Source organism: Ranitomeya imitator, chromosome 1 (genome assembly GCF_032444005.1).
Source record: "Ranitomeya imitator isolate aRanImi1 chromosome 1, aRanImi1.pri, whole genome shotgun sequence".
Taxonomy (NCBI): Eukaryota; Metazoa; Chordata; class Amphibia; order Anura; family Dendrobatidae; genus Ranitomeya; species Ranitomeya imitator.
The window spans coordinates 857961009-857984381 of record NC_091282.1 but is presented as its reverse complement, the minus strand read 5'-3'; the positions used below and the strand labels follow the sequence as shown (position 1 = coordinate 857984381).

General features: G+C 42.2%; 1 protein-coding gene across 1 annotated transcript in view; it reads left to right on the top strand.

Annotated features, from left to right (window-relative positions):
* POLR2B (RNA polymerase II subunit B) overlaps positions 1–14101 on the top strand; it is a 78786-nt gene extending 64685 nt beyond the window's left edge. The window contains exons 18-25 of the mRNA XM_069742013.1: positions 3260–3354; positions 4862–5112; positions 5630–5719; positions 7351–7458; positions 7545–7658; positions 11887–12047; positions 12306–12501; positions 12943–14101. Coding sequence (XP_069598114.1) covers positions 3260–3354; positions 4862–5112; positions 5630–5719; positions 7351–7458; positions 7545–7658; positions 11887–12047; positions 12306–12501; positions 12943–13032 — 1105 coding nt within the window. The 3' untranslated portion in view covers positions 13033–14101. The remainder of the gene's footprint in view (positions 1–3259; positions 3355–4861; positions 5113–5629; positions 5720–7350; positions 7459–7544; positions 7659–11886; positions 12048–12305; positions 12502–12942) is intronic.
* Positions 14102–23373: the final 9272 nt, after the last annotated feature.

Genomic DNA, 23373 nt, shown 5'->3' with positions numbered 1-23373 from the left:
ACACATTATCAAAGTATATAAATATACAGCAGGCATGTAGCCAAAAAGTGGAGTGTGGAGGAAACTGGTGGAAAACTTGGGAACCAGGAGGCAGTAAACAACATTACATCCAGGGATCAGCCAGAGAGATTACCATATCACATTACCATCTCATATAGTCATATCATGGTTTCAAGGACCTCAATACAAATGTCCATGGCAGAGTATATAGTTATAGACTGCCACCCTAATAGTGAACATAGTCACTAGCATGAATCAGACAGGCTTACCCATAGGTCAGGATGACTCCCTCTGGTACCACAAGCAGGCCCCCTGACGTGCGTTTCGCCGTCCGCTTTTTCAAAAGGGGTGTGTACATTGGTAGTTCTTTGGAGTTTAAATAGGGAGAGAACCGGAAGTAGCGCTGGCATATTGGCGCACGCGCACTCGAGACTCGACCCCCACAGCCCCGGTGGCCGTCATCGCTGCGCGCGCATAAGGCGGAAGTCCGCCTATTGACGTCACATAGATATGCGCGCGCAGCTTTGTCAGATAGCCCAACAGGAGGAGGAGGAACAGGGTCAAGAGCGTGTGCGCTCGGCCGGTAAGACAGAACTAATATGCAGTGAAACAAGGTGCGCAAATAAGTGCAATTGAAATACAGCGCACAGAAAACATACAACACTGTGCCGCTGTTACAGTATATATAACATAATAATATTAAAAAGGCTATCTCAGTATACAACCGACCAGCGGCCATATTACCGAAGGCCATATAAATCACCATTTTTTCAGGGATACAGTGCAAGCAGCATGATGTATTAACAGTTTGTTATGCTATTTCATAATAGGTGAAAGATGCATCCCATAAGTGGAACAACCTGTGTCAATAGTCACGGTGAACATAATAACATAAGTGTAAACATTTATACAGACACATATAAAATAACCCTACATATCCACAACACAGGATAACGCAATGGAAGGCAAGAGCTTCTTCGTCCATGGGATAACGGCAGAGTATTAAGTACTGTAGTCCGGCCGATGGAAGCACGATACATAACGTAGACCCGGCAGTCAACACCCATTGGATAGATAACTACAACAAAGAACAACAAAAATTAAAAACAAAAATATGGAGGAGAATCGCATGGGAGAGGATAAGCCTAAAAGTAGAAAAACACTGGTGGGGAAAAGTCCACACCAGAGGTCGCAAGAACAGGAGGACGAGCACAATGGAGGAACACGGCAAAGGACTAGACCCAAAATATCACAAAAAAGGGACAAAACTTAGCTGTTCATATAAGATTCGTGAATATATCACCTGAAATACCACCTATGTGGTATACTATGCCACGTGTCCCTGCTCCCTCATCTATGTCGGTCTCACTTCTAGGGAACTGAAAGTTAGGACGCGCGAACACGTTCGGGAGATAATAGCTGCAAGGGAGGTGACTGATGTCTCCATGCTTAAAACTCTTCCTCGGCATTTTCGTGTATGTCATGGATCTGATCCCAGCGGTTTAAAAGTGAGGGGGATTGATAAAATCCATGGGGGTGTCAGGGGTGGTAATCGAAAACAATTACTTGCACAACGAGAATGCAGGTGGATTGTCACCCTTGACACCATGTCCCCCAAGGGGTTAAATGAACAGCTAAGTTTTGTCCCTTTTTTTGTGATATTTTGGGTCTAGTCCTTTGCCGTGTTCCTCCATTGTGCTCGTCCTCCTGTTCTTGCGACCTTTGGTGTGGACTTTTCCCCACCAGTGTTTTTCTACTTTTAGGCTTATCCTCTCCCCTGCGATTCTCCTCCATATTTTTGTTTTTATTTTGTTTTTAATTTTTGTTGTTCTTTGTTGTAGTTATCTATCCAATGGGTGTTGAGTGCCGGGTCTACGTTATATATCGTGCTTCCATCGGCCAGACTACAGTACTTAATACTCTGCCGTTTTCCCATGGACGAAGAAGCTCTTGCCTTCCATTGTGTTATCCTGTGTTGTGGATATGTAGGGTTATTTTATATGTGTCTGTATAAATGTTTACACTTATGTTATTATGTTCACCGTGACTATTGACACAGGTTGTTCCACTTATAGGATGCATCTTTCACCTATTATGAAATAGCATGACAAACTGTTAATACATCATGCTGCTTGCACTGTATCCCTGAAAAAATGGTGATTTATATGGCCTTCGGTAATATGGCCGCTGGTCGGTTGTATGCTGAGATAGCCTTTTTAATATTATTATGTTATATATACTGTAACAGCGGCACAGTGTTGTATGTTTTCTGTGCGCGGTATTTCAATTGCACTTATTTGCGCACCTTGTTTCACTGCACATTAGTTCTGTCTTTGTATATTTCTTCTGAAAGATGGCCACCTCCATGGTCTCCGGCAAGATGGCTACCGGCCGTGCGCACGCGCGCTCTTGACCCTGTTCCTCCTCCTCCTGTTGGGCTATCTGACAAAGCTGCGCGCGCATATCTATGTGACGTCAATAGGCGGACTTCCGCCTTATGCGCGCGCAGCGATGACGGCCACCGGGGCTGTGGGGGCCGAGTCTCGAGTGTGCGTGCGCCAATATGCCAGCGCTACTTCCGGTTCTCTCCCTATTTAAACTCCAAAGAACTACCAATGTACACACCCCTTTTGAAAAAGCGGACGGCGAAACGCGCGTCAGGGGGCCTGCTTGTGGTACCGGAGGGAGTCATCCTGACCTATGGGTAAGCCTGTCTGATTCATGCTAGTGACTATGTTCACTGTTAGGGTGGCAGTCTATAACTATATACTCTGCCATGGACATTTGTATTGAGGTCCTTGAAACCATGATATGACTATATGAGATGGTAATGTGATATGGTAATCTCTCTGGCTGATCCCTGGATGTAATGTTGTTTACTGCCTCCTGGTTCCCAAGTTTTCCACCAGTTTCCTCCACACTCCACTTTTTGGCTACATGCCTGCTGTATATTTATATACTTTGATAATGTGTTAATATTGGTTTAATAAAATTTGTATGATTTTATGATCATGTCTTTTGGGATTTTGTTGCTCCGTTCTCTTGTTTTGTCTCTGATAAAGTCAGTTGACACTGGTATCTTCCAAACCAGGTCCAGAAGAACCAAAAGTTTCCTGGTAAAATTTGTTTAAAAGCACTGATCTAGATGGCAAAAAGTCCACCTGTACTGCTCAGTAACATGGACTGTACCTGTGTTTAGAAAATGTAGTTGTTAATTCAGGAAGTATTTATATGCAATTTCCTTTTTTTTTTTCTTCAGGTCTGTTTTTTATCGCTCTTACAAAGAACAGGAGTCTAAAAAAGGATTTGATCAAGAAGAAGTTTTTGAGAAACCTACTCGTGAGACATGTCAGGGTAAGAAAAGATTAAATTGAGCTAACTTTCACCTCTGGATGTTCTAAACTTTTCATTGGAACAACTTTTATCGTAAAAAAGAATTAAAAAAAAAATAATCATAAAATGATCTATTATCAATTTATTCTATTTTTTTCATTATAACGTATACAATTTTTGCTACATTTTTTCCCCCATACTACACTTTACATTTACACTGGTTACACTGGAAATTGCACTGGTCACTGGAGCAAATCTGAGATTGACGCCTACTGTTCTTTGTAGAAGACCATGGATGGATTTCTTTAATTTTTTTATTTAAATATACATTGTGATTTAGGAAAAAAACATTGCCAACATTTCTTAATTAAATTTAAGCAAACCATTTTATTTGCTTGCAACCATATTCATAATCTTAAAGTAAATGCCATTTTAAATGTGTGACTGTAAATTTAGAAATCCGGCTGCAGGGAGAAAAATAAGTTCTTTTCTACCTGCAGCCACTTCCAGTCAAGTTTGTGAAATTATTCAGTATCAAGTATGAGTACCACATACAAAAATATGTGCACTTGCACGCTTTGGCATACAATGAAGGAGGTTATTAATCGTTGTCTGAAGAATGTTCTGCAACACTATATGCATTTGGGTACTCAAATCATCAAGATCCACTGCTGGCAGCTCCCTTTGCAATTGCCAACCAATGACCTCTTATTTTTGCTCAATGTGGGACACGTACAGAAACACTGCAATCCATTGTAGCACGTATAAGCCATGAAGGTTGTTCTTACTAGCCCTAGCAACATGAGACCTGGTGTTCTCCTGGTAAAAAAGTGTTCTTCAAACTCTTTTGAGAAATGGCCGGTACCACTGGTTCCACCACCAAACTAATATAATGCTGACCTATTTGTGTACCTGCTATGAAGAACAGAGGGATCTGGCCACTAGAGTTGAGCAAATTTTTCAAAATTTGGTTCCGATTATGATCCGCACCGAATATTGTTTTTGCAATATTTGACGAACACAGCCGAACGTCATTGGAGTCAGTTGGAGTAGAAATAAACGAATATGTTCAGAACCGATCATCAAACATAAATTTAGCATGAATAGGGTAAAAATATGGCAAATTCAGATTTGGCAACCGATTCCAAACCTATTTGCTCAACTTTACTGGCCACCTCACACCAGAATCTTGGGACCAATTATACAGTTCTTTAAACCACATGTTTGAAAAAAAAACTTTAAAATGTGCCGGGTCAAGAATGGGGGAAATGGCCTGATTTTGAACTGATTAAAAGGATTTCACAGGATGGCTGCTTTTTTTTTTTTTTTTTTTTTTTTTTTAATAAACAGCATCATCTTTGTCTGTGGGTTCTGAGTAGTATAGCAGCTCAGTCCCGTTCTCTTCACCAAATATAACTTATTAGACCATTTAGTTGCTGTTTTTGTAAACCTGGGCATCCTGGCTAAATTTTGAAATCTCAGGCGTTAAAGTTAACCCGGTTTGTCATTTTGATGTGGTTGCCTATAGGTATGAGACACGCCATCTACGACAAGTTGGATGAGGACGGTCTGATTGCACCTGGTGTAAGAGTCTCAGGCGATGATGTAATCATTGGTAAAACGGTGACTCTGCCTGAAAATGAAGATGAGCTAGACAGTACCAATCGACGTTACACAAAGCGAGATTGTAGCACTTTCTTGCGTACAAGTGAAACCGGCATCGTGGATCAAGTCATGGTTACTCTTAATCAGGAAGGATACAAGTTTTGCAAAATCAGGGTAAGAACAGTGCTATGAACATGTATCTCTAGGTTCTATTGAGCGTGATACTTAATGTTGCAGAGATAACTTGAGGCCATTTGTAAAGACAATGCTTTATTGGCAGAGGTATCACGAAATCTGGCTAGTATTAGATCAGTGCTGTAATAAACCTGCAAACCAGTCCGATTTTGTCTCATTTGCCGACACTATACATTGTGACATAGGTGGAGTTAGTTATAACCAAGTTATAATCAAAGAAGCTTACAACCTGTAATGACCACACGACCACCTCAACACCATCGGAGCTATCGCAACCCCCAACCTACTGTCTCCTTCCCCATGATCCTGTAGAATGTAAGCCGCAAGGACAGGGTCATCTCCCCTTTGTCAGTCTGTCACTGTTAGTTTTGTTTACTGTAAGAGATGTTAATTAATGTAATTTGTACGTAACCCCGTCTCATGTACAGCACCATGGAATTATTGGTGCTATATAAATAATAATAATTATAATAACCATGTTTTTCCTATGGCCTAGGTACGGTCAGTTCGAATTCCTCAAATTGGAGACAAGTTTGCCAGTCGGCATGGGCAGAAAGGAACCTGTGGGATTCAATACAGGCAAGAGGTATTTGTAGTTTTCCTACATAAAAAGTACATCAAATTGCACAATAATAATATATGGTCTCCAGTGTTAGATTTTTGTTGTCCTGATGCTGATTTTCCTGCTGGTAGTACAGACTGATCACGTCCACATAACCTGCTTTATCTGAGGCCTTACTAGAACAGCGCTCAGCCAGGATGTGTTATCATAAAAACTGTTTTTAAATGGACCGATTTTGACTTTTTGCTCTGTTTCCTCTTAAATTAAATACCATTTTATATAACTCGTATATAATAAGGGGTAGTGTATACAGTAGCACACAGCTCTCCAGCCTCCTGGCTTCATTGTTGCTTCGTCTGATTGCTGCTGCTCCACTGATTCTGAAACAGGTTTTCTTTTGATTCTGTGATCCTTGAATTCCGAAGTTATGACCCCAGTAATAGTGGTGCAACTTTTCCTTTCAACCAACTGGGTGTATCCCAAATAACTTCTGTCTAAGTGTTTGGCCAGCATCACAGGAGAAAAAGCAACACAAAAAACAACTACCCCCACAGAAGTATATACCCAGTTGGTTTAAGGGAAAATTTCACCATTAGCACCTTCAAAACATGATACATATTTACATCATATGTTGTGTCCCTGACTTTGACGTGATTGGAGAGCGTTGATGGCTTGTGGCCATCGTTCATAGATTGTCATTTCTGCTGTATATAGAATCGCTGCAGCACCATTTAAGTATAGCACAAGTAATTAAAGGATCGCAGCTTCAAGTCTCCTAGGGGGACTATTAACTAAAGATAAAAAAAGTTCAAATTGCCCCATTGAAAACAAAACCATTGGGAAAAAAATACAAATATTTAGTATCACTGCGTTCAGAAATGTCCGATCTATCAAAATATAAAATAAATTAATCCGATCGGTAAAATACTTTGAGCATAACTTTGGAATGGAGGGCACAGAAGAAAAAACCCTGTTCCAGAATCAGTGGATCAGCACCATTTGGAGAAAGTACTCAGTTTAAATTAAAAGATCCAATGAAAGGTCTTTATACAGCTGATGGGTGTGGTCCACGTTTGTGATTTTTGCAGGACTGATAACAGCAGCTCTTGGTCAGGTGGGTGAACAACCCTGTCAGACTTCTCTATAGAAAATAATGGGCTGGATAAAAGTGACTGAGATCTCAGGAGATAAGTGTCATATTGCCGTTTTGAATGTAGCTATTATACATTTTTTGGACACCCTCTGATAAGTCCCCCTGGCAACAGGCTATAAACTATATAAGTCCGGGGTCACACTTGCGTGTGCAATGCGAGAGACTCGTGCGAGTCTCTCGCATCAGTACCCGGCACTCGGGACCGGAGCGTTCAGCTGCATGTATTTCTATGCAGCCGCACGTTCCGTTCCCGAGTGCCGGTGGCAGTGCCAGGTAATAGGTGTTGATGTGAGAGACTCGCGCGAGTTTCTCGCTTTGCACACGCAAGTGTGACACTGGCCTAAGACAAACTCTCTTCTAGCAGGAGAACCATAGCAGGTTGAAAAAGCAAGTCAATCGTAAACTTATTTTCATGGTATCAAACTCTGCCAATTTTATAAGATACGAATAACTCTTTAAGACATATGACTGCCTTTTTAATGTATGTGTTGCTTAATCTTAGGACATGCCCTTTACATGTGAAGGCATTACACCAGATATCATCATCAATCCTCATGCCATCCCTTCTCGTATGACTATTGGTCACTTGATTGAATGTCTGCAGGGGAAGGTAAAGAAGAAATTCTATTATAGTCAGATGTAACATTATACTTGGTGATCTTTGGGATTGTTTTATACTACATTAAACTTTTATAGGTATCGGCAAACAAAGGAGAAATTGGTGATGCAACGCCGTTTAATGATGCAGTCAACGTGCAAAAGATTTCAAATTTGTTATCAGACTATGGATATCATCTTAGAGGAAATGAGGTAAACCATTTTATATTGTTAAATTCTGAAACCATGGTACCATGGCTTGTATGATATTCTTCTCTGATCATATAGCATGTTAATTAATGCTAAATTAATTAATAAAAAAAAAAAAAAAGTAATTCTAGAAATGTTATAGGAGCTGTGAAATTACCTGTTATGATTGGATCCTGTGTTATCAGCAGCAGTATCAGTCACTGTAATTGTAATCCTGTCTGGGATGATGAGGAAACTGTTGTAAACTCTTCCTAAAATGACAGGAGAGATAGAAAGATAGAAAAAGGAGTGTTTGTTTGTTTTTAAAAGTACAATATTTTATTAACACAATTGGACAAACAATAGCATCACATAAAAAGTGCAGATAAGGACATGCAGTAGTGATACCCAGCAGTATGTACATTTGTAATCATCAGCTAATAAAGTACATCATTAACCCATTCCCGACCCTTGACGCCACGTAGGCGTCATGAAAGTCGGTGCCAATCCGACCCATGACGCCATGGAAAGATCGCGTCCCTGCAGATCGGGTGAAAGGGTTAACTCCCATTTCACCCGATCTGCAGGGACAGGGGGAGTGGTAGTTTAGCACAGGGGGGGTGGCTTCACCCCCTCGTGGCTACGATCGCTCTGATTGGCAGTTTCACTTTCAACAGCCAATCAGAGCGATTTGTAATATTTCACCTATTATAACGGGTGAAATATTACAATCCAGCCATGGCCGATGCTGCAATATCATCGGCCATGGCTGGAAACATTAATGTGCCCCCACCCCACCGATCGCCCCCCAGCCCCCCGATCTGCCCTCCCGCGCTCCGATTCACCCCCCCCCCATGCTCCGCGCGGAAACGCTGCGTTGTATTTTCCGCAGCATGTCAATTCTTTGTGCGGATTCCGCAGCGTTTTACACCTGTTCCTCAATAGGAATCCGCAGGTGAAATCCGCACAAAAAACACTGGAAATCCGCGGAAAATCCGCAGGTAAAACGCAGTGCCTTTTACCCGCGGATTTTTCAAAAATGATGCTGAAAAATCTCACACGAATCCGCAACGTGGGCACATAGCCTTAGGGTTAGGGTTGGAATTAGGGTTGTGGTTAGGGATGTGTTGGGGTTAGGGTTGTGATTAGGGTTATGGCTACAGTTGGGATTAGGGTTAGGGGTGTGGGGGGGTTAGTGTTGGAGGTAGAATTGAGGGGTTACCACTGTTTAGGCACATCAGGGGTCTCCAAACGCAACATGGCGCCACCATTGATTCCAGCCAATCTCGTATTCAAAAAGTCAAATGGTGCTCCCTCAATTCCGAGCCCTGACGTGTGCCCAAACAGTGGTTTACCCCCACATATGGGGTACCAGCGTACTCAGGATAAACTGCGCAACAATTACTGGGGTCCAATTTCTCCTGTTACCCTTGTGAAAATAAAAAAATGCTTGCTAAAACATCATTTTTGAGGAAAGAAAAATGATTTATTATTTTCACGGCTCTACGTTGTAAACGTCTGTGAAGCACTTGGGGGCTCAAAGTGCTCACCACATATCTAGATAAGTTCCTTGGGGGGTCTAGTTTCCAAAATGGGGTCACTTGTGGGGGGTTTCTACTGTTTAGCCACATCAGGGGCTCTGCAAATGCAACGTGACGCCCGCAGAGCATTCCATCAAAGTCTGCATTTCAAAACGTCACTACTTCAATTCCGAGCCCCGGCATGTGCCCAAACAGTAGTTTACCCCAACATATGGGGTATCACCGTACTCAGGAGAAACTGGACAACAAATATTGGGGTCAAATTTCTCCTGTTACCCTTGGGAAAATTAAAAAATTCTGGGCTAAATAATTATTTTTGAGGAAAGAAAACGTATTTATTATTTTCACGGCTCTGCATTATAAACTTCTGTGAAGCACTTGGGGGTTCAAAGTGCTCACCACACATCTAGATAAGTTCCTTTCGGGGTCTAGTTTCCAAAATGGGGTCACTTGTGGGGGGTTTCTACTGTTAAGCCACATCAGGGGCTCTGCAAACGCAACGTGACGCCCACAGAGCATTCCATCAAAGTCTGCATTTCAAAACGTCACTACTTCACTTCCGAGCCCCGGCATGTGCCCAAACAGTGGTTTACCCCCACATATGGGGTATCAAACTGGACAACAACTTTTGGGGTCAAATTTCTCCTGATACCCTTGGGAAAATAAAAAATTGCAGGCTAAAAGATCATTTTTGAGAAAATAATTTTTTTTTTTTATTTTCATGGCTCTGCGTTATAAACTTCTGTGAAGCACTTGGGGGTTCAAAGTCCTCACCACACATCTAGATTAGTTCCTTTGGTGGACTAGTTTCCAAAATGGGGTCATTTCTGGGGGATCTCCAATGTTTAGGCACACAGGGGCTCTCCAAACGTGACATGATGTCCGCTAATGATTGGAGCTAATTTTCCATTTAAAAAGCCAAATGGCGTGCCTTCCCTTCCGAGCCCTGCCGTGCGCCCAAACAGTGGATTACCCCCACATATGGGGTATCAGCGTACTCAGGACAAACTGGACAACAACATTTGGGGTCCAATTTCTCCTATTACCCTTGGCAAAATAGGAAATTCCTGGCTAAAAAATCATTTTTGAGGAAAGAAAAATTATTTTTTATTTTCATGGCTCTGCGTTATAAACTTCTGTGAAGCACCTGGGGGTTTAAAGTGCTCAATATGCATCTAGATAAGTTCCTTGGGGGGTCTAGTTTCCAAAATGGGGTCACTTGTGGGGGAGCGCCAATGTTTAGGCACACAGGAGCTTTCCAAACGTGACATGGTGTCCGCTAGATGGAGATAATTTTTCATTCCAAAAGTCAAATGGCGCTCCTTCCCTTCCGAGCCTTACCATGTGCCCAAACAGTGGTTTACCCCCACATATGAGGTATCAGTGTACTCAGGAGAAATTGCTCAACAAATTTTAGGATCCATTTTATCCTGTTGCCCATGTGAAAATGAAAAAATTGAGGCTAAAAGAATTTTTTTGTGAAAAAAAAGTACTTTTTCATTTTTACGGATCAATTTGTGAAGCACCTGGGGGTTCAAAGTGCTCACTATGCATCTATATAAGTTCCCTGGGGCGTCTAGTTTCCAAAATGGGGTCACTTGTGGGGGAGCTCCAATTTTTAGGCACACGGGGGCTCTCCAAACGTGACATGGTGTCCGCTAAAGAGTGGAGCCAATTTTTGATTCAAAAAGTCAAATGGCGCTCGTTCCCTTCCAAGCCCTGCCGTGCGCCCAAACAGTGGTTTACCCCCACATATGAGGTATCAGCGTACTCAGGACAAATTGGACAACAACTTACGTGGTTCAGTTTCTCCTTTTACCATTGGGAAAATAAAAAAATTGTTGCTAAAAGATAATTTTTGTGACTAAAAAGTTAAATGTTCATTTTTTCCTTCCATGTTGCTTCTGCTGCTGTGAAGCACCTGAAGGGTTAATAAACTTCTGGAATGTGGTTTTGAGTACCTTGAGGGGTGCAGTTTTTAGAATGGTGTCACTTTTGGGTGTTTTCAGCCATATAGACCCCTCAAACTGAATTCAAATGTGAGGTGGTCCCTAAAAAAATGGTTTTGTAAATTTCGTTGTAAAAATGAGAAATCGCTGGTCAAATTTTAACCCTTATAACTTCCTAGCAAAAAAAAATTTTGTTTCCAAAATTGTGCTGATGTAAAGTAAACATGTGGGAAATGTTGTTATTTATTAACTATTTTGTGTCACATAACTCTCTGGTTTAACAGAATAAAAATTCAAAATGTGAAAATTGCGAAATTTTCAAAATTTTCGCCAAATTTCCGTTTTTATCACAAATAAACGCATAATTTATTGACCTAAATTTACCACTAACATGAAGCCCAATATGTCACGAAAAAACAATCTCAGAACCGCTAGGATCCGTTGAAGCGTTCCTGAGTTACTACCTCATAAAGGGACACTGGTCAGAATTGCAAAAAACGGCAAGGTCTTTAAGGTCAAACTAGGCTGGGTCATGAAGGGGTTAAGTATGAAGATAAGATGCGCCATATAGATTTGGACTATTGTGAAAAGTGCCTCTAATTAGATATTCGCCTCATGCTCCACATCAGTCAGAAGTCTTTGGTATGTGTGGATCAAAATAGTATATGGAGGCACATTCACACAATCAGTCACCTGATTTAAAAATAAGAATATTTTGTGATTACATTAACCATTTATTTTGTTTTACTTTCTGACATACAGGTTCTCTATAATGGATTCACAGGACGTAAAATCACATCCCAGATTTTCATTGGACCTACTTATTACCAGAGATTGAAGCATATGGTCGATGATAAAATTCATTCTCGTGCAAGAGGTCCAATTCAGATTCTGAACAGACAGCCTATGGAAGGTAGATCACGGTAAGTGTGTAGCTTGGCACAGATTAAAAAGATTGCCAGTCAACGTGTACTATGTGCCGTGTAAAGTGCTGGACAGGCATACACGAGACACGTTAATCATTAGATGAGCTTGTTTGTGTTCCAGTAGGTATTGAGTCATTCTCCGGACTGTCTTACATTACGAACATATCTGTAATGTTTAATGGTCGCCTTCTTTCACCTCCATAATGATTGTATAGCTGAAAACGTTGTACTGACTATTAAAATGTCCCTTAATAGCGATGGAGGTCTGCGATTTGGAGAAATGGAGCGTGACTGTCAGATTGCACATGGTGCTGCCCAGTTTCTTCGGGAGAGATTATTTGAAGCGTCCGACCCCTACCAAGTACATGTCTGCAATCTCTGTGGTTTGATGGCAATCGCAAATACCAGGACTCACACATATGAATGCAGAGGATGCAGAAACAAAACACAAGTAAGTAACGTTTGTCTTCTCTAGACTATTCTGTAATCTGTCACTCCCAGAACTTTACCATGTACTTGAGCTGCTAGTGCAAAAGGATAATTCTATGTATGGAAATATTAATTTTTCTCCTGTTTATCTGCCACTTGAACACTGTATCGAGATCTGTCCAACAATTGAGCATTGGAAATTGTTACACCTTCTTGGCACCATAAAATCAGTTTTATAGTGTTTGGCTAATTTTCATTTAATCCGTCAGCATCTCCATTTGTAAGTTTTATCATTCAATGCCATTAACCACTGGTTTCCTAGACATTTTCATAAATGCCTTGTCCTAATTTTTTTTGCTAATGTTGTGTTTTAGGGTAAATGTATTAACTCTTCATTAATAAAATGGTTCACACAGTATATACAATATTGCTCTTAATATTTTTATTTTTTTCTCCTCTACAGATATCCTTGGTACGAATGCCTTACGCCTGCAAACTTCTTTTCCAAGAGTTGATGTCCATGAGCATTGCTCCACGGATGATGACAACATAATATATATATTTATGAATCTTGCGTTTGAAGGGAATCTGTTACCATTTTGCTATGTAATCTAAAAACGGCACAATATAGGGCAAGAGACCCTGATTTCAGGGATGTCACTTTCTGGACTGCTTGGTGTAATTTTGATGGAATCCCTGTTTTTTCCTGCTGTAGATGTAGCAGAGGTCAGAGTGCTGAGCTGTGAATAACCCTGCCCACACACCTGATTTTGGCAGTTTCTTGTGTACATGATCAGGAGGTGATAATCCGTGGAAGGGGCTTGGTTACACAGGCCTGACTGCCCTGCCCGCAGTGATAATCTTCTGCTGATACAACACTGATTTGTATTGAAACTACAACACATTAGTGAGACATCACTGTAAATCAGGCCCTCTTGCCCTGTTAGGCTGGGTTCACACTGCATTATGGTGGTACGTTAAACGGACTATGTTACACCGCGGTGTAACGTAGTCCGTTAATGCTGCCATTGAAAGCAATGTCGGACGCATCGCTAGCGCACGCCCACAATGGGCGTACGCTAGGGATGTGCCGTCATTGAGTGACGGACCCTGAGACGCGGGCTTCAGCGTTTCCGGGTCCGTCACTGCTAGCGCAGATAGAGCTAGCAGATGCTCTGCGCTAGCGCGATGCAAACGCTGGCACTTGCGTTACAGCAGCCAGTTAGCGTATGTGCTGAACGGGCTGCTGCTAACGCAGTGTGAACTTAGCCTTATGCTGCTCTAGATTAAATGGGAAAAACCTGCTGACAAATTCCCTTTAACTGTAATAAAGTAAATAAATATAAAAAATAAAGGCAGTTTTAATTGTCCACTTTATATCGGAGTTAGGTGTCGTTAATGTTGAAGCCATTTACTTTCATAATACTGGACAAGTCTTTACACCTGCTAAGCCAAATTTGTATTTAGTTTTCCGAGTTCTTAATTGTTAGCATTTGTTTTTGAGGAAGTTTTATTACGTATGATTATTACATATGACAGTCTTCCTCGCTTAAGAATGAACAGTATAGTTAGGTTTGTCTTTCTGTTAAATAAATGTAACTTTTTGAATAAATGTCAAAAAATTTTTTTATTGGTTTTATTGTCTGTGGTGGATTAACCAAATATTGATTTGTATATGAGTATACTGTACTTTAAAGAGAACCTGTCACCCCAAAATCGAGGATGAGCTAAGCCCACCAGCATCAGGGGCTTATCTACAGCATTCTAGAATGCTGTAGATAAGCCCCCCGATGTATCCTGAAAGATGAGAAAAAGAGGTTGGATTATACTCCCCCAGGGGCGGCCCGATGGGCGTCGCAGTCCGGTTCGGGGCCTCCCATCTTCTTACAATGACTTCCTCTTCTTGTCTTCACGATGCGGCTCCGGCGCAGGTGTACTTTGTCTGCCCTGTTAAGGGCAGAGCAAAGTACTTCAGTACTTCTCTGACCTTTCCCGGTGCCTGCGCACTGCAGTACTTTACTCTGCCCTCAACAGGGCAGACAAAGTACACCTGCGCCGGAGCCGCAGCGTGAAGACAAGAGGAGGACGTCATCCTATGAAGATAGAAGGCACCGGACCGCGGCACTCATCGGACCGCAGCGGGACCGCCCCTGGGTGAGTATAATCTAACCTCTTTTTCTCATCTTTCCGGATACATCGGGGGCTTATCTACAGCATTACAGAATGCTGTAGATAAGCCCCTGATGCTAGTGGGCTTAGCTCATCTTCGATTTTGGGGGTGACAGGTTCCCTTTAGGAATATTCTTATTATTAAGATGTTTGACTAGCTGTTTACAAAACAATTGACTTGTAAAAAATAACAGCAAGCCCTCATACTGTTATGATGGTATATTACTTATCGATCTTTTCCTGAATTCGTCCATGCTGGCTTGACCGTTTAAAGCAGGGGTCCTCAAACTTTTTAAACAGGGGGCCAGTTCATGGTCCCTCAGACCATTGGAGGGCCGGAATACATGGTAGTTTAAAAAACTCACATTTGTCGCTGATAGTCGTAACAAGTGAAGCAATTGTTCTCTTTCTTAACCTTCGTCAGGCTGCATAATTTTACAACGTTAACAGGCTGCAGAGGTACAATTGTACCTTCATATATATTTTATTGAAATTTGGCCAATATATTCTGAACCAAAACTACGGCTTTTCGAAAAAAAAGTTATTGCAATTTTAAAACGGAATAGTTACAATTGTACCTACTCAGCTGGACGAAGGTTAATATCATTGTTTCCTAGGGATTCTAAATTGCTAGTAGTAAAATACCAATAATATATATACAGTGCTACAAAAACAATATACCAGCAATAAAATTGCCCACACAGAGACATACAGACTGCACTGCACATCAATGCAGCCTTGCCAGTCCATACTCTTTCAGCCTCACCAGTGCCCATATTGGTGGAACTCTGCATTTACCTCAGGGTCAGACTGGTGTGGTGCGAGAGTCCCCAATAGGCAGGTAAATGTCCCCAATAGGCAGGTAAATGTCCCCAATAGGCAGGTAAATGTCCCCAATAGGCAGGTAAATGTCCTCAATAGGCAGGTAAATGTCCCCAATAGGCAGGTAAATGTCCTCAATAGGCAGGTAAATGTCCCCAATAGGCAGGTAAATGTCCCCAATAGGCAGGTAAATGTCCCCAATAGGCAGGTAAATTCCCCCAATAGGCCATTATAGGTCCCCATTAGGAAGCATAGTCCCAAATAGGCAGGTAAAGGTCCCCAATAAGCAGGTAAGTATCCCCAATAGGCAGCATAGGTCCCCAATAGGCAGGTAAATGTCCCCAGTTGGCATGATAGACCGGACCCGGTGTTAAAAAGACAAAACAAACAAAAAAAACAGTACTCGCCTATGTCCCCTGCTGCTCTGAAGAGGCGCCCACTCGACTTCATTTTCTTCTGGCACAGTGTGATGACAATCATGTGGTCTGTGCTGAATGCGGAGGGCCGCTCATCGCCTTTCCTCGCGCCTAGTCGTTCTGCCCGGCCCGCGATTACAGGGCCCGCCGTCATTGAACTGCAGGGGCCAGATAATTGTCCTCGGCGTGTTGTAATTTGAGGACCCCTGGTTTAAAGCTTAACCCCTTAAGGACCAAGCCACTTTGTAGGTTAATGACCAGGCCTTAATTTTGAAATGTGATTACTGTGGTTATAACTCTGGAAAGCTTCAACGGATCCCACTGATTCTTAGATTTTGTCATAACATACTATACTTTATGATGGTGATAACATTTCTTCGTTATGATTTTATTTGTGAAAAAAATGTAAATTATGGCAAAAATTTTCAAAATGTCACAATTTTCAAACTATTAATTTTATGAATCTAAATCAGAGCATTGTCACACAAGAGTTAATAAATAACATGACCCACTGGGAGAGAGCCTGAGATGCCAGAAGAGCAGGACTTCTCATAAGTGACCCCATTTTCCAAAATATACTTGTTCAATTAAACTAGGGGTGCAGTGATCATTTTGACACCATCGTTGGGTCACAGAATTTTATACCATTGGAGCAGTGAAGAAAAAATAACATTTTTACCACAAAAATTTTGTTTTAGCCCCAGATTTTACATTTTCACACAAGAAGTGGGTAAAAATGACACCAAAATTTGTCCCACAATTTCTACTGAACTTGGCAATACCCCATATGTGGCTGTACAGTACAACTTGGCCATACGGAGAGTCTTGGTAGGGATGGAGCGCTATTTGCTTCCTGCAGCACAGATTTTCCTAGAATAGTTTGCGGACTCCATATACAGAGCCCCTAAGTGCTAGAGAGCAAAATACCAAAAAGTGATCCCATTTTGGAAAATGTTTTCATATGTGAACGCTAAAGGTGGTTTATGCTCACTGGGGCTCAGAAGGGAGGGGGTATTTGGATTTGGGAGCGCTGAATTTCTTTTGGTGGGTGAGGAGCCATTTTGCTTTTCCCAGCGCCTTTGTACTACCAGTAGTGTGGAAGCCCCCTATATTTCCGTTAACAGATGACAGAACTGAGTGGGGACTTGCTTTTTTGTGGATTGAGTTGAAGCTTTTTATTGGATACATTTTTCATAAATTTTGAGATAACATTTAACCGGCGCGCTATGCTGAGCACATAGTTTGGAGTTTCCATCTAAATCTCCGAGTGACGTGATTCAGATGAAACCCCCGAAGGATCCATTCACTATAATGAGGCATCAGCGTTACTATTGACTCCGTCTGGCCTCTGTTCAGCTTTGTCCTTCCTTCCTTTCAGAGGTGCACAAAACTATGGTGGACCGCGCTTTTATACACGCCTAAAAAAACTGACACCGCCGGATCACATGTCCTTTGACGTTCACAGTGTCTCCATCTGCCCCATTATTAGGAATCTTCCGCTGGCGGTTCTATCTGAATCACGTACTTCAGAGATTTACACGGAAACCCTGGTATAAGCCCTCAGTGTAGAGGAAAACGGACGAGTGCAATCCGATAAAAAATCGGATTGCACTCGGACCAATGTTAGTCAATAGGTGTCTTTTCATTTGCGATTTTTTTTTTTTCTCTCTGCCGCAATCGGACTGAGAAAAAAATCGCAGCATGCTGCGTATTGCTGCGATTCTCGGACGAGAGTCGCCAATGCAAGTTAATGGGTGCGACAAAAAAAAAAACGCACAGCACTCGCATCATGCAAGTGCTGTCCGATTTTTTTACGCACCGGTGTCCTTTGAAAAGCTGGCAATTCTGCGCGGTGTACAGTAAAATCAGACTGACAGGTTAGATTAGAGTAGATATATACACATAGAATAGGTATATATACATATATATATATCAGGGGTATATATATATATATATATATATATATATATATATATATATATATATATATATATATATATATATATATATATATATATATAATGCAGCGCTAGATAGCAGAAAAGCCGGTAATTCAAATGCTGGCTTTTGCTATCTCCTTCACAAACCTGACAGGATATGAGACATGGTTTACAGTAAACCATCTTATATCCCCTTTTTTTTTTTTTTGGCATATTCCACACTACTAATGTTAGTAATGTGTAGGTGCAAAATTTGGGCGCTCTAGCTATTAAATTTAAGGGTTAAATCACGGAAAAAATTGGCGTGGGCTCCCGCACAATTTTCTCCGCCAGAGTGGTAAAGCCAGTGACTGAGGGCAGATATTAATATCCTGGAGAGGGTCCACGGTTACTGCGCCCCCCCCCCCCTCGGCTAAAAACATCTGCCCCCAACCACCCCAGAAAAGGCACATCTGGAAGATGCGCCTATTCCGGCACTTGGCCACTCTCTTCCCATTCCCGTGTAGCGGTGGCATATGGGGTAATGAAGGGTTAATGCCACCTTGCTATTGTAAGGTGACATTAAGCCAGGTTAATAATGGAGAGGCGTCAATTATGACACCTATCCATTATTAATCCAATAGTATGAAATGGGTAAAAAACACACACACGCACACACATTATTACAAAGTATTTTAATGAAATAAATACACAGGTTTTTGTAATATTTTATTATACTGGTAATCCACCTGAAGACCCTCGTTCTGTAAAAAAGGTAAAATAAAAAAACAACAATATCCCATACCTTCCGATGATCAGTCTCGTCCCACGCTGTAAATCCATCTGAAGGGGTTAACTAATTTTACAAGCAGAAGCTCTGCTAATGCAGCTGTGCTCCTGCCTGTAAAACCCCGGGGAATGAATGGAATGTAGGTCAATGACATGTAGTTACCTCGAGTTGCGGTGATGCGCCCTCTGGTGGATGTCCTCATATGAACTCGAGTGTGGGAAAATATTCTGAAAAGTTCTGTGGTGCATGCATGGTTTGGTATATATGATTTTCTAATTTAACCTATCAGTGTGATTTTACTGTACACTGCGCTGAATTACCGGCTTTTCAAAGGACACCGGTGCGTTAAAATCGGACAGCAATACGGATGTTGCGATAAAAAAAAAATCGCATGACAATCGCATACGTTACATCCGTTTTTCCGATCCGTAAATCGGACCGTTTTTTTCCTGCCAAGTGGAAAGGTGCCCTTACTGCGATCTTTGGAAGGCAGAATGAACAAATCCACAGCAGGTGAAGAATTGGTATTATTTATTTAATGCCGTTCCTCGTGCGTTGTAGTGATTAGGCAACTTTATTCTTCGGTCAGTGCTATTACAGCAATACCAGATTTAGATCCGTTTTTTTATGTTTGGTACTGTCACACACTAAAAGACGCTTTTTTTTCCAAAAGGAAGTTTTTGCATCACCATATTTTGAGAGATTTAATTTTGTCCTTTGCCTCATTGGGGGACACAGGGCCATGGGTGTATGCTGCTGACACTAAGTGAATATAACAAAATTAACTCCTCTGCAAAATGCATCTACCCTGGCTACAGCCAAACCAGTTCACGCTTAGTTACTGTAGGAGGCACATGGGTCTGGTCTTCAGACCACAATTTTTTATTTTTACTTTTTATTCCTTCTAATGTATTACAGAGAGCGACGGATCCCTTCAGGGTTCCGATCTGCCCAAACCAACAACAGGCGTGATAGTGGAGTGTCGCCTCCACATACCCCCTCCTGCACTGTTAAGAGGTATACCACCAAAATATGAAGCATATACACCACTACACCAGAGAAATTTTTTAGATTATACTTATTCTTTAAAGGAAACCTGTCACCCCCAAAATCGAAGGTGAGTTAAGCCCACCAGCATTATCTACAGCATTCTGTAATGCTGTAGATAAGCCCCCGATGTAACCTAAAAGAGGTTAGATTATACCCAGGGGTGGTCCCGCTGCGGTCCAATAGGCGTGCGGTCCTATAGGCGTCGGGTCCGGCGGGGCCTCCCATCTTCTTACGATGACGTCTTCTTCTTGTATTCACGCTCCGGCGCAAGCATACTTTGCCCTGTTGAGGGCAGAGCAAAGTACTGCAGTGTGCAGGTGCTGGGCCTCTGACCTTTCCCGCTGCCTGCGCACTGCAGTACTTTGCTCTGCCCTCAACAGGGCAGACAAAGTACGCCGTAGCGTGAATACAAGAAGAGGACGTCCTCGTAAGAAGATGGGAGCTCCCGGACCACGACGCCCGTCGTACTGGGACCGCTCCTGGGTGAGTATCATCTAACCTCTTTTTCTCATCTTTCAGGATACATAGGGGGCTTATCTAATAATAATAATCTTTATATAGCGCTGACATATTCCGCAGCGCTTTACAGTTTGCACACATTATCATCACTGTCCCCGATGGGGCTCACAATCTAAATTCCCTATCAGTATGTCTTTGGAATGTGGGAGGAAACCCACGCAAACACGGAGAGAACATACAAACTTTTTGCAGATGTTGTCCTTGGTGGTGTTTGAACCCAGGACTCCGTGCCGCCCAAATGCTACAGAATGCTTTAGATAAGCCCCTGATGCTGGTGGGCATAGCTCATCTTCGATTTTGGGGGTGACAGGTTCCCTTTAATTTGACAAATAAAAAGACAACAATCATTAGATTATTCATGTACAAACAGACCTATTCAAATTAGGCCACAGGTGCCAAGATGTAAAATTGCTACAGATAAGACAAAATACATGGGTCTAGGTAATGTCTCATAATCAGTAATTTCCCCGATCCTATTATCATATCCACGTAAAGTGCCTAGTGCATAAAATATATATATCCAATTACAGCGTGGAGACGATAAGACTATAAAGCATGGAGATTTCTTTGGTTAGTGACCTTCCATAAAGAACTCCCTATCTACAGCACCAGGGGGCCATATATAGGGGGCTGCTGATGGACACTAACATGGGTAAGACAATTTAGAGCTTCTTTAGGGGTGACTGTTCCCTTCAGGGTTCCAATCTCCCCACACCAACAACGGACGAGAACATGGAGTGTTGCCTCCATGTACCCTCTTCTGAGCCAGGCTTATTTCAGCTGGATTAACAGCCTTCCATCCTAAGGGAGTCAACCCCTAGAATGTCCAGAGGCACTTATGGCATCTGGGCGGCCCCCACTGCATCACCACTGACGGAACAGCGGCGATGGAAGGAGACGGACGGTCCTATTCCACTTCACGGACAACGGGATGGTGGATGGAGGGTTCCCGGCACTGTCCACATTGCAAAAAGAACTAAAGCCCAGTCATCCGTGGCGGTACCATGCCAGGACGCGCATCACTGTTAAGAGAATCCAGGACGGTGCTGGGCCCCTGCAGCAGATTCTCAGTATGCGCGCCTGTCATACGTGGGAGTGAAAAATGGGCCTTGTGTGGGGCAGCATCGGTGTCTGGGTCCTACACGTGGTGCACACCCCAAGAGCAGCCCCCAGCGCAAACATGACTCACAAATGCCTGCGGGATTCAGTTCCTCTGATTGTGTCTGGCTGCAGTGTGCTCCCCCGTGGCGTCCCCCGGGTAACGCTCCTGCCGGCCGTTGAAATTTAGGCCCACGGAGCAATCCCGAAGTTCTGCCCTCTGGATGACGTTGAACCCATAGCCCCGCCACCCAAACTGGTGCTTCTCGCTCGCTGCTCGACTTCCGCACGCCACATCTCCCGGGGGCCATCTTTATCCACCCGGACGGCTCTCGGCTGGCACGGTGCCAATGAAATCCCAGTGGTGGTCTCAAAGGGCCACAGCAGACCGACAGCACTCTGGGGCAAAAGTACGTGAGTAAGAGCCCTGACCCTGCAGCATACACAGCAGCCCATATTGGCCTTTCCCTGCAGTTCATTTGGGCTCCTCTCCCTATTGGAGGATATTGGCAGTATAAGATGCCAGTATACCGTGGTGCATTATATCTCTCCCGAATCTAAAATGGGGTAACAGGTACATACTGTGTATACTACTTCATGTACTATCTGCCAGACACTGTTGCCGTGGGATATTTATACGCGAAGAGAACACCGACTAGGAAACTCAGATATAATTAAAATATTCTTTTATTGGAAACATTAATAAATCAATATAAAATTTGGAATGGGTGGGAACAAAAACACAGAGTAGTGGGACGCATACTACTTACGAACCAGAAAATTACATATAATAAATCATGAAAGAAATATATATGAAAAAAAATAAAAATATATATATATATATATATATGCATGTGTGTAATACCAAATCAAGAATAAAAAATATTAAGTATACTAAAAATTAGTGAATGTGTTATAGTATATGTACCACACATGCATAATATATAATAAATTATTTGATAACCTATATATAATATACTGTGAACCCCATAACAACAAGTAAAAGAGAATATAAATTTTTGTACTAATAAAATTTAATTTAAGAGTGGCATATACTCATATAAAGTGACAGTGCATATGTCAGTGCATATCAAATAATTGCAGCGAACAATATTCACATGATATGTGCATATGATATATATAATCAAGATGATCGGGTATACTCATATAAAGTGGCTGTGCATATATAATAACAAGATTCAAAGAAGCTTTATTGGCAGGACCAAATACACATCAGTTTTGCCAAAGCAAGTGTATAAAGACAATAGGGATAGGGACTGTGGGGATGTTGGGTAGGAGCTGTAGGGAAGGTGGATGGGGGCAGATCCAGGGTGGGGGCTATAGTCCATGGCATAGGGGAGGTGGATGGGGCAGATCCAGGGTAGGTGCTATAGTCCATGGCATCATAGTTCTCTTTCTCGCAAGGACTATCGCAAGGATGTTCACATAGTATGTGCATATGATCGCATGATCAAGATGGTGAAACATCTCAAATTGTTGTCATAAGTAGTATATACCTGTGATAGGGGTAACGTGGTTTTCTCTATGTTTCGCGCTCGGAAACCTGTATAGGGGTGCATTTATCGGAGCACATCTTTCACCACACCTGGAAAGCGTTTTTCGCAGGGTGCAGAGATCACCGTCGTTCTCCCCCTGCCTTCTCCGTTCTGACCTTATCGGTTTTGCTTCAGTGCTGGATTGTTTCTAACCTACAGGCAGGGCCGTATTTAGAATTTATGCTGCCCTAGGCACTTTTAGTGCTGCCTACCCCATTGGTAAGTATCACACTATCGGCAGTGATTTTGGCAAAAATCACTGATGTAAAAGTAGCCTTTTGCAGCAAATCCGGCAGTTTTTCCTGATCACTTACGGCAACACTGCGTTTGGCTTCATTCATTCCCTATGGGACTTGCGGACATGTGAGGCACTTGCGGTTTTGCCGCGATCCGGCAAATGTGGTACTTGCATTTTTTTGCAATTTTTTTTGTAAAAAAAGAACCTAGACATGTTTGGTGTCTGTGGACTCATAATGACCTGGAGAATCATAATGGCAGGTCAGTTTTAGCATTTGATGAACATGGTAACAAAAAAACCAAAACTGTGGAATTGAT